The 10,861-nt window shown below is 49.7% G+C and overlaps 1 protein-coding gene and 1 long non-coding RNA gene across 2 annotated transcripts; both read right to left on the bottom strand.

Moving 5' to 3' along the window:
* Nucleotides 1–255: 255 nt before the first annotated feature.
* On the bottom strand, nucleotides 256–2,967 carry LOC115499701. The gene is made up of 3 exons (XR_003964247.1): nucleotides 2,623–2,967; nucleotides 1,944–2,076; nucleotides 256–558 (listed from the first exon to the last, which is right to left on the bottom strand). It is a non-coding gene; the product is annotated as an uncharacterized LOC115499701 (long non-coding RNA).
* Nucleotides 2,968–5,504: 2,537 nt separating this feature from the next.
* Nucleotides 5,505–10,272, bottom strand: TEX48 (testis expressed 48). The gene is made up of 5 exons (XM_032595524.1): nucleotides 10,189–10,272; nucleotides 9,769–9,958; nucleotides 8,999–9,063; nucleotides 7,730–7,858; nucleotides 5,505–6,387 (listed from the first exon to the last, which is right to left on the bottom strand). Exons 1-5 carry the CDS (start codon nucleotides 10,190–10,192, stop codon nucleotides 6,287–6,289), a joined length of 489 nt encoding a protein of 162 aa, XP_032451415.1. The 5' UTR covers nucleotides 10,193–10,272; the 3' UTR covers nucleotides 5,505–6,286.
* Between the last annotated feature and the right edge of the window lie 589 nt (nucleotides 10,273–10,861).

Raw genomic sequence — 10,861 nt, forward strand, 5'->3', positions numbered from 1 at the left:
AATGGAGTCACCCAATAGATGAGCAGAATTGTGCCCTCAAGCTCTAGGCATTTATTACAGCATCCATTTATAGCCGCCTGTTACACTCACCAGCCTCTCCGAAGCACTTCCTCATTAGGTTGGTTAGGAGTGACCGAGAAGGCTTTAGAAGGATTAAACCACATTTCTCTATATGCGATGCCGGGTTCTAATTGCTCCACATGCAAGGGAATCTCAGAAGCAGGGCTGGGGGAAGGGAAAAGAAGAGGGACCCAGTCCTGTGATGCAACCAAGGACTTTTAATTGGAGGCAGCTCCTCCCGCCGTGGCCAGAGCACCTCTTGCTGGTGGCACAGGGGTGGCTCAGATGGTTTCTTCTCCAGGGGAGTTTCTGAACCCATCTTCATAGCTCCTGCTCACCACCCTCTTCGGGAGACGCTCGGGCAGCCGCACAGCATGGGGGCTGCTGACTAGAATGCTCAGGGTCTCCCAATAGTGCAAGTTTTTAGCGCCCAAATATTGGAGAAGTGATGCGGGTGTCTCTTTTTCAAACCATTTGTGCGAGGATCCGTGTTCAGATCTGAAAGAGTGAAGGAAAATGTTTGTCCTTGGTAAAAGGTTTGAATTACACATGAATAAACAGTCTTGGTCACATCCCATGTGGGGACTGCTCGTGTTATTAAATGGCTTGAAAACAATTCTGGCTTGAGCTAAAAATAACCCCACACTGGGTCAAGCGATCGAGATTTTATAGTTTACTTGTTACGTCAGCAAAGCCTTGCTGGTCCTGACCAGAACACATACACAGTTACCGCCTCTGGAGAGCCTTCTCCGCGTGGGGCCATGTTCTAGGCACTTATGTTGCCTCCCCAATAACCTGAGAAGTAGGTAATGTACCAACATTATCCCTGTTTTATAAAGAAACAGAGAGGTTCGACGACATGCTCAAGCTTAGTAAGTGGTTGAGGCAGAATTTAACGGGTATGTAGGACACAAGCCAGAGAGCTTAACTACTATCTGGTACCTAATAAATAATATAGTCATTAGGCTAAATTGTTACGGGCTTGGGTAACTAGTCCCACATCCCCGAAAGGCTTGAAAGAAATCTGAGGTGTGCCAGCAGAGGGTGGCTGGGGAGACTGAAATCCAGAGAGGTGACTCCAATATTCTTGCCAACTACACACACCCATGCCTGGGACCTACTGAAGAGCTGTGGCTGGTGCTTCTGGGATATTCTTGGACTATTAGGTGAGTCAACAGTGGAAGAAGGCCCCTCATTGGCCTGGCAGCAGCAACAGAAGATCTTTGACGCCATGTTTTGGTGGGTCATGGGAAGAGGAAAGGGCATTGGGGCATCTGGCCCTGTAGCCTCAATCCCAGAAGCCCATTGTTATTTCAGCGGTGGGTCATACTGGGCCAGCCTCTCCCAACGTATCACGCCCCTTCCCCTCCCAAACCTCTCGTAGCTCCCTGTGGCTGGCACGTCCAGGCCCACCTATGTGGGCCTACCTCTGACTAGGTCTTCTTCCATTCAAAGTTCTCTCACCCATGGAAAGACGTTGGAGCCTCTACTCTGCCAGTCTTTACCTGCAGGGGTACCTCGTTGAATCAGCAGATCAGCTGATAACACAGCTCCACCTTTCTGTGTGGCTTTGGGCTCATCTGTTCCGGACCTAGGCTCCCATCTGACAGGTAGCGGTTGGGCTGTACCGTGTCTCCAAGGATCAGACTTCCAGGTCTGATGACTCAAGGTTGTGCATCCTTATCTTTCTTATTCCCAAACTTCTTTGTCTTTTCCAGGCCTCTTCCCAGCTCCTGTTCTCATTTCCCTTTCCCTGTGGCCAAAGCCCTACTCTGGGAATTTCCATCATGGCGGCAGTATTCCCTCAGTGCACACTGGGTTCACTCCAGGACATCGTCCTTGGGCACTGGCTTCCCCCTCTCCCGGCCACCACCGTGTCTCACCTGGATCACTGCGATGGCCTCCTAACTGGTCTCCCTGCTTCTTCCACCCTCGTCTTCATTAGTGTCAGCACAGCAGAATCCTCTTAGGATGTAAGTCACATCATGTCACACCTCTGCTTGGAGTCCTGGTGCCCTATCACGCAGAAGAGAAGCCAAAGTCTTTCTCTGGGCATCCCCTGAAAAAAATCTGTAATCTCAGCACTACCTTTGCCCATCCCTCCCCTGCTGTCTCCTCCCGCCCTCCCCTTCACTCTGTTCCAAGCGGACAGAACATGGCTGCCCTTGCCTGCGCTTTCTGCCTGGGATGCTCTTCCCTGGATTCAGGGAACTCCTCCCTCCCCTCCTTTAAGGCTTTGTGTGACGGTCAGCTTCTCTTGTGAGGCATTGCCCCCCCCCCCCCATTTAGGCCTCTTCCTCTATTTAATTCTCCCTATTTATTCCCCCTACCACTCAATTCCCAGTTTACAGGACTGTCCCTCCCCCAGTCCTCCCTCTTCCCCATCCCACCTCCTTCTTCTCCATAGCCCTTGTCTCAGAGCACACCCCGGAGTTTATTTGCAATTTTCCTGCTGTGGAACACACGGAGGCAGGGGGTCAGCCTCTTGGGTTCACTGCTGGGTCCCCAGTGCCGGATGCCAAGCGTGCAGTTAATAAACAGTTGTGGGATGGCTGGACGAACCTGTACTTTGGTTGAACTTTGGTCCTGCGTATGAGCAGATGCTGTCACTGCCCCAGGGGTGAGATGAGCCACTATTCCAGGGACATGAAGGCGGGTGAGACACTGTTGGTGTCTCACTGCTGATGAGACACCGTCAAGCTGACTGATGGCTTTAAGAACAATGGATAGGTTTGCTTTTGACTGTCTGCTGGTGGGGCCATCTCCCTTCCCCACCCTTTTCAACCCAAACCTATTTCCTTTCCTTTCGTGTCCGATATTCACTTTGGGTCTGGAGTCAGAGTTGGCGAACCCCTTCTCCTCCTGGCCCCTGCCTCCCTTTCTCTACCCATTCAGCCGTTCATCAAGGCATTGTGATTCTACCTTGTAAACATCTCCTCCACCTGCCACCCTCCACCCTCCAGCCCCTGCCCTCGGCCACCCCCCTGGCCACAGCTTCCCTGCTGGCCCCTGGCTCACTTGCAGGCCCATCTGCCTGCAATCCCATCACCATGCTGTGCCTCAAACCCTCAGCGGCTCCCTGTTGTACTGCTGAAAACTGCTTGGTAGTCTGGCCCTGCCAGCTTTGCCAGCCTCATTCCCTCCCAGCCTCGCCTGTTGCCCTCTGGCCGTAGGAGCTGCCAGCAGCGCCCCAAACTTGCTCTCATTGCGTTACCACCATGCGTTTGTGCCAACCGTCTCCCCCACCCCCATGTTCTCACTCCCTCACCCTTCACACTGGAGGCTCAGCTCAGGGACTGCTCCTTCCGGGAGGCCATCCCTTACACGTGGGAGGAATTAGGGGCCTCTCTAGTGGTCCCACACTGGGTCATGGCCAGTGCCTGGCATTGCACGGCATCTGCCTAACCCTATCACAGGTGCTCGATAAATATTTGTTGAGCAATATTTCACAGCCTGCCTATGATTTGCCTATGTGAGAGTCCACTCCATAGTCTGGGTCATTCCAATCTGTGATTTAAAAAATTTGTTCAGCATGTTTTTATTGAGGACCACTGGTGCCAGGCACTAAGTGAGGGATCTGGCAGTGAACATGAATGAGAGATTCCTGGTCTCAAGGAGACAGGGATGGGTCCAATTCACCTTCGGACCCCAGCAGTGGGCACAGGGATTTGCACAGAGTAGGTTCTCTCTCAATGTCACCTGAGTAAATACACAAGCCCTCTCTCTGACTGTTGGGCAACAATGGACACAATATCATCCCTATGCTCCCTTCCACTAACAGGTGTTTTACTCCCTGCTCATAGAAATGGATAGAAACATCCCGATTCTATACTTCCCTCCTTCTCCCCGGTGACTTCAATCTTGGAAATTAACAGGGTAAGAGAGACAGCCACGGTGTCAAGGGCACACTGACCTTCATCGAGCTTCTTGGGCAGGTCCTTGGACATCTCTGAGCTCATTTAGCTTTTCAGATGGTGGAGCTGAGCCCCAGAAAGGTGACTCCCAGGTCTTATGGCCAAGAGGAGCAGCCGGGATTGTAACGCAGTTTTGTCTGGTACCCGAGCCTCTGCTGTCCAGGGCCTCACCCTACAGGCACTTCCAGGGGCAGAGAGATGTTCAGAAACACCTTCTGCTCCTCAGAGAGTTGATGGCAGGTGGTTTTGAAATGGAACGACCCCCATGAAGCTTGGCAGAGCAGCGCAGAAATTAAGAGCATACATTGTTAGTACTTAGACAACTTGGGATGTAATTCTTGTTGCACCATGATGGGTTATTTAGAGCAACGTAAAGTCTGTGAACCTCAGTTTTTCTGTCTGTAAAATGGGGATGGCAAAACCTACCCCAGAATGTTGTGTGAGGGTTGGGTGGCATAAAGATGTGAGGTGCTTATCGCGGTGTCTGGCACATGGTAAGTGCCTAAAAACGTGATTAAGGGTGATGTAGGAGAGACCCTGGCTGGGGCGAGGTGGATGTGGTGTTTCTTGCACTACCAGTACTCACCTCTAGATGGAGGCAGGAGCCAAAGAAAAAGCCTCTTGGGTTATGCCCAGTGGGCTGTGAGCCTCAGGTCTCCAGTGACCCACAGCACTTGGACCAGAACAAGAAAGACCCAGCGAGGTCAAACAGGAAGGCTTCTGGAGCTGGAGGAGCCCTTAGGGGTCAGTCGGCACAGGTGGGGAGACTGGGGCCCAGAGACAGAAACAGTGGAGTCGAGGCAAATTAGGGGTAATGTCTGCTTCTTATAGCAAAGGTGTCCAGGAGTGATGGAGACATTGTCCCTTTAAGTACAGAAAAAATACTCCGTCCTGCTCTGAGGTCTGACCTTTGAGGCTCACTCACCTGTAACTGGCAGAGAAGAGAGGAGGCTGTGATGTCACAGAGCCAGGGAAGCAGAGAATGTTGGGGGTTTGCCTGGACCACGATGTCAGGGAGGAGGCGGGAGGTCTGCTGACCCTTTCTCCAGTAGTCTGTCCTTCCCTCTGTGATGATTCCATACTCTCCACCACGCCCATCAGATCGGCTGGGGTGGTTCTGCCTCATGTGTCTCTTATCCTTCTTGGAATAGTATGTTAGCTGGGCATGTTCTTCTCGGGGTTGGAGGGGGAGGTTTCATAGACACTTAAACTAGTGAGTGAAAATTTGATGAGCAATGGGCTGTTCAGAGTCTCTCCCCGATGACTTACTCATTCCAAAGGGGAAAATAGTAATTTGCAGTGGAGAAGCCTGGCAGCAAATACCAGCTTAACCAAGTGATCTGAGTTACTGTCACCAATGGCAGGACCTACCTACATCACGTGTCCCCTCATATGATGCACTGGGGAGGATACAGTGTTGCTTCTCTGATCTTCCTGCCAAAAAAAAAAAAAAAAAAAAAAAAAGAAAAGCAAAATTGGAATCATAAGATAAACACAAATTGAGGGATACCTTATAAGACAGTTGTGCCTGTATGCTTCAGAAACGGGAAGCTCATGAAGATAAAGACAACCGTTCCAGATTAAAAATACACTCAAGGGACGTGACAATGACGTGTGACTCGCGATGTCGGATTCGATCCTGCACTTGGCAAGAAAGCAGCTGGAAGACATTTTCGGGACAATTGATGATACTAGTGTATCAATATTGAGTTTCTTGTTTTCAGTAACTGTCCTGAAGTTACCTAAGAGAACATCCTTGTTCTTAGGAAACACAACAGGGAGGTGTTCAGGAATAACGGGATTCCTGTCAGATGGCTCAGAAAACACAGGGAGAGAGAGAGAAAAGAAATGACAGAGCAGATGGTGGAGGTGTACACAATTGTTGAGTCTGCGTAAAAGGTAACTAGGAGTTCTTTGTTCTGCAACTTTCAGTAAGTTCAAGATGGTTTCAAAATGAAAAAAAAAAAAAGATACAAGGTTTAAGTTTTTTGTTTTAGGTTAGGGAGACAGGATAATACATGTAAAACCAGTGAGGCGTTTGGAAGATGCTCCCCGTAAGGAGGAGGGGAAAAGAGAGATACAGTCCTGCGATATCACCAAGGGCTTTAATTGGAAACAGCTCCCTCCACAGTGGCTTTTTCAGGAGCTGGAGTGACTCCTGCTGGTGGCACAGGGGTGGCTCAGACGTCTTCTCCTCCCGGGGGAGTTTCTGAATCCGTCTTCATGGCCCCTGCTCACTGCCTCTTCCTTCCGGAGACACCCCAGCGGCCCGCAGCCTGGGAGGCCCGCGTGGGAGTGGCGGTCTAGAATGCTCAGGGCCTCCCGATGTGACACGGCTGGAATGGCCAGCGGTCCCGGGAGTAGCGGTTTAGGTTTCTCTTGCAGAAACCTCTTTGGGAGTGTGTATTCAGTTCTGCAAGCAGAAAGGAACCGGTTACGATGCCAGGTGGAACCTTCGCACTGGGCTTGGATGCACCGCCCCAGCCACCTCCATCCCTGATCATGGTCGGGTCCTGGAATACCGTGTGAGCCACGTGGACCCCCAGGCCGGACTCGCAAGTCCTTGGTGGCAGGGCCATGCCAGTAGGTTCTGCGTTTGTAATTCATTGGTGTGTTCAGTGATGGTCGGGGGCCTTGCACGGAGCAGAGGCCTGGAAGGTAAGAGGATCGGACCCAATCTGCTTCTAACACTAACCTTACTTCCTGGGTGGACTTTGGGAAAGTCCCTTTCCCCTGTGGGCCTCAGTTTTCTCTATACAATGAGAGGTGGCTTATTTTTTAAAAATTTTTTTAATGTTTATTTTTGAGAGAGAGAGGAAGTGAGCACATGAGCAGGGGAGGGGCAGAGAGAGAGAGGGACAGAGGATCCAAAGCAGACTCCAAGCTGTCAGCACAGAGCCCGACACGGGGCTTGAACTCATGAACTGTGAGATCATGACCTGAGCCGAAGTCAGATGCTCAACCAACTAGGCCACCCAGGTGCCCCAAGAGAGGTGGGTTTTTAAACTGTGTTCCATGGAGCCCTGTGGGGGTTGGGAGGTGAGAGGGAGCGGGTGGTGGAGCTAGTGGGGCTCCCAGGCCTGACCCTCGATTCAAGTGCAGCGGGAGCCCTTCTGTCTTTTATAACAATGGGACTTTGTGTGAGACTTTGTTTGCAAGGACGGTGTAGCTGTTTTTGCGAATCCTGAAATGCGGGGGCTGGGCTCGTCCTTAGCTCTTAGCAGCAGCCTCAGAGGGTGCTTGTGAGCTAAGTGACATCACCCGGGCAGTGTGGGTGCCCAGCAATGTGGCGACGTCTCTTCTTCCTGGACTGGACTTCTATCTTTCTTCCGTGACCCTGAGGCGTTTCACCCCCAACTATACTCAGCCCACAAGCATTTTCTGGCCTTGTTTACTTGCCATGCACCTTGTGGGGTTTGGGGGAACACAGCTGTCCTCCTGGGACTTACCGTCTAGTGGCCAAAGCAGACACAAAAGCAACAGCCACACAAAATAGACGTGTAAGATAAGACCCCAAGGGCTTAGAAGAGAAGCGTGGATGTGTGCTCTTTCCTCCCAGACCTATTGCTCCTCACGTAATTCCTAGCAGACTCCTGGAATTGCTCCAGTGTGTTCTAGAATGACCGAAGCTTCCTGGAGGGCGTGGTCCTCTCTCTCCTATCGCCACACTTAGTTTAGCTCAAAGATCAATGGGGCTTGGTCATCAGCACAATGGGGGTTCCTGGTCAGTGTTAGGACCCCAATGTGGAACTCACCTTCATACTCATTGTTGCTGGTGGTGGAGGCTCTCTTTTCTGGGTGGATCAGAGGTTGTCCCAAAGGCGAGTGGGAGGCTTCATTAGCAGGCTTCGAATTCTTGCTGTCCAGCCCCTCCTTCTGCAAACCTGGCGGTGATAATTCCACACAGTCAGGTGGGGAGGCTCGGGGGAGGTGATGGAAGTGAAGGTACGTTGCCAACCTTGAGTCGGTGCACGCGAGCCAGTGGTGGTTGTCATGGGGGCGGGGACCACCTGGATCTCCCTCCTCCAGTCTTCCGAGTGCTCCCCCTAAGCACATGCTGGGTTCAAACTATGTACTCTTTTTAAAACACAAAGTTTACCTCCCCCCACCCTGTTTATAAATGCTAATGCATATCCATTATAGAAAAGCTAGGAAAGATTGAAGAATATGAAGTAGAAATAGAAATGACCCAAACTCCTGGCCTCTCAGATGCAATCACAGTTCTGGTCTTTTCTCACACATACTTTTACACAGTCCATCATATCTTACATGTCATGTATGCATTTTCCTTTTTTCATACACGTTATGTCATAAACATTCTTCTCAGGCCACTAAATTTTAACAAATGATGGTTATATAATATTCTATTTTGCAGATAATTCAAGAGTTATTTAATCAATATTCTATTGTTGGGTGTTTAAATTGTTTTTCACTACTATAAATACTATTATGGTGAACATTGTTGTATATAAGGCTTTGTTTTTATATAATTCTAAATTCTTTTTTTTTTTTTTTAATTTTTTTTTTCAACGTTTTTATTTATTTTTTTTGGGACAGAGAGAGACAGAGCATGAACGGGGGAGGGGCAGAGAGAGAGGGAGACACAGAATCGGAAACAGGCTCCAGGCTCCGAGCCATCAGCCCAGAGCCTGACGCGGGGCTCGAACTCACGGACCGCGAGATCGTGACCTGGCTGAAGTCGGACGCTTAACCGACTGCGCCACCCAGGCGCCCCTAAATTCTTTTTTTTAATGTTTATTTATTTTGAGAGAGAGCACACGCTTGAGAGTGGGGGGGGGGGAGGAGCAAGAGAAAGAGGGAGAGAGAGAATCCCAAGCAGGCTTGATGCACATCGCAGAGCCTCATATGGGTTTCGATCTCAAGAACCATGAGATCATGACCTGAGCTGAAATCGAGTTGGACACTTAACCAACTGAGCCACCCAGGTGCCCCATAATTCTAAATTCTTAAAGGTATAGCATAGGAGTCTGTCAACAGACTGAACTGTGTTCTGTAATAAATACCTCTGTCCTTCGCTAGCTGCACAAGTACAGCAAACTTCTCCCCTCCCATGCCTCTGTTCTCAGAGCTACAAAATGACACATCCATTTTGGATAATCACGTCCCCTTCTTAGAGTTACATCAGATAATATCGCTTTTCTCCAGTGTCAGCTCTGATATAGTAGGGGACTTATCTGATCACAGTGGGCTCCCTAGTGCCTAGACAGTGCTTTGTAAGTAAGAAGGTCTCAGTCATTACCATTATTATTATTATTAAAAACATTTTTTTTAATGTTTATTTATTTTTGAGAGAGAGAGAGAGAGGGAGAATGAATGGGGGAGGGGCAGAGAGAGAGGGAAACACAGAATCAGAAGCAGGCTTCAGGCTCCAAACTGTCAGCACAGTGCCTGACACAGGGCTCGAACCCACGACCCACAAGATCATGACCTGAGCCGAAGCTGGACGCCCAACAGACTCAGCCACCCAGGCGCCCCACCATTATTATTATCTTGGAAAAATGGATTGACATTTTTAAGGCCCTCAGTTTTTATTGTGAAATTATTTCCTGGGGGAGTATTTTAAAGACCCTCACCATGGATTTTCTGGAAGAATATGTCATGAGAATTTTTCTCATGCTGTTAAACTGCTCCATTTCCTGATGGGACCGTGACAGACACCTGACCGGCCTCCCTGCCTATTGTTTATTGGTTTGCGTTAGGAAACCACCCAGTTCCCACTTAATTTTAGGTTGGAATTATCACTCAAAGGCTGAAGGAAACCTGAGGGTATCACAGCAGAAGGGGGATGAAAAAACTGAGGTCTAGAGAGGCTGGACGGTGTGTCCTTGTCTGGTACCTACTGCAGGTGGATGGCTGCTGATCCTGGGGTTCACTGGGGGCCTTGGGGTCATCCATGGCCCGGGGGTCCTCACAGTCTCTGCAGCACAAACAGAAGATCTTCGAAGCCAAGTTTTGGTGGGCTGCTGTAAGAGGTGAAGGAATGGGGGCCGTGGTTTCTGGGATCTGAACTCCAGATGCCCACTGGAAATTCACTGTGATGGGGGTCATTACTGGGTCAACCTCTCCCAAGATATAATAGCCTTCCTCCCTCCCAAATCTTGCATAGCTCCCCATGGCCAGCAGATCCAGGCCCTTCTGCCTAGGCTGTCCTCTTTCAAAATTATTTTTCCCATTCTATGCAAAATTTCCTTACCCATGGAGAAGAGTTGAAGCCTTTACTCTGCCAGCTTCGCCTGTAGGGGCGCCTTGTTGAGTCAGCTAACCTTGAATTTGAACCCAGTTCCCTGGGCAGGGCTGTTTCCTAAATAAACATAAGACTGTGGTTGAAAAATGCTAGTCCTTTATCTGTGCTCACACTCTAGATAGGATCCCCCTACCGTAACATCCAGGCTCACGCACACGAGCATCCAGTTTTTAGGTTGATCCATGTTCAACCCCAGTTCTGGGTGCATTCTCTTGGGTAGATTCCTTAACTTTCTTGAACCTCAATTTTTTCATGGAGAAAATGGGAGCGCAGTGCCTACTTGCAGAAAAAGTAAAGGACTAAGTATATGAAAAGTCACAATAAGTGTGCAGTCAATGATCATTCCATTTCCCTTCCCTTTATGTGGCTCACTGGCTCCAAAATACTCCAGTTGGCCCAGGTCCCAGGGGAACATGGCAATGAAGCACAGTCTTGCAGGTTTAGGTCCTGGTCCTGCCACCAACTTGCTCACTGGCTGTGGCTAAGTCCACGTGTGTCTCTGCATTTCAGGAGCCCCATCAATAATAACAGGAAGTTAGGCTAGATGATATCTTCAAGGATCTTTCTAGTTCTGATGGTCCAGAATTATAAAACCTTGCTTTAGTCACCAATTCCTTTGTCT

Source organism: Lynx canadensis, chromosome D4 (assembly GCF_007474595.2).
Source record: "Lynx canadensis isolate LIC74 chromosome D4, mLynCan4.pri.v2, whole genome shotgun sequence".
Lineage (NCBI taxonomy): Eukaryota > Metazoa > Chordata > Mammalia > Carnivora > Felidae > Lynx > Lynx canadensis.

Excerpts from the sequence above, each read along its gene's own strand:
- TEX48 (XM_032595524.1), bottom strand. Across the intron at positions 7,859-8,998 it reads GCAGCTAGCGAAGGACAGAG|GTTTGCAGAAGGAGGGGCTG; the intron begins GTATTTATTACA and ends TATCACCGCCAG. Across the intron at positions 6,388-7,729 it reads CAGCAACAATGAGTATGAAG|AACTGAATACACACTCCCAA; the intron begins GTGAGTTCCACA and ends TTCTGCTTGCAG.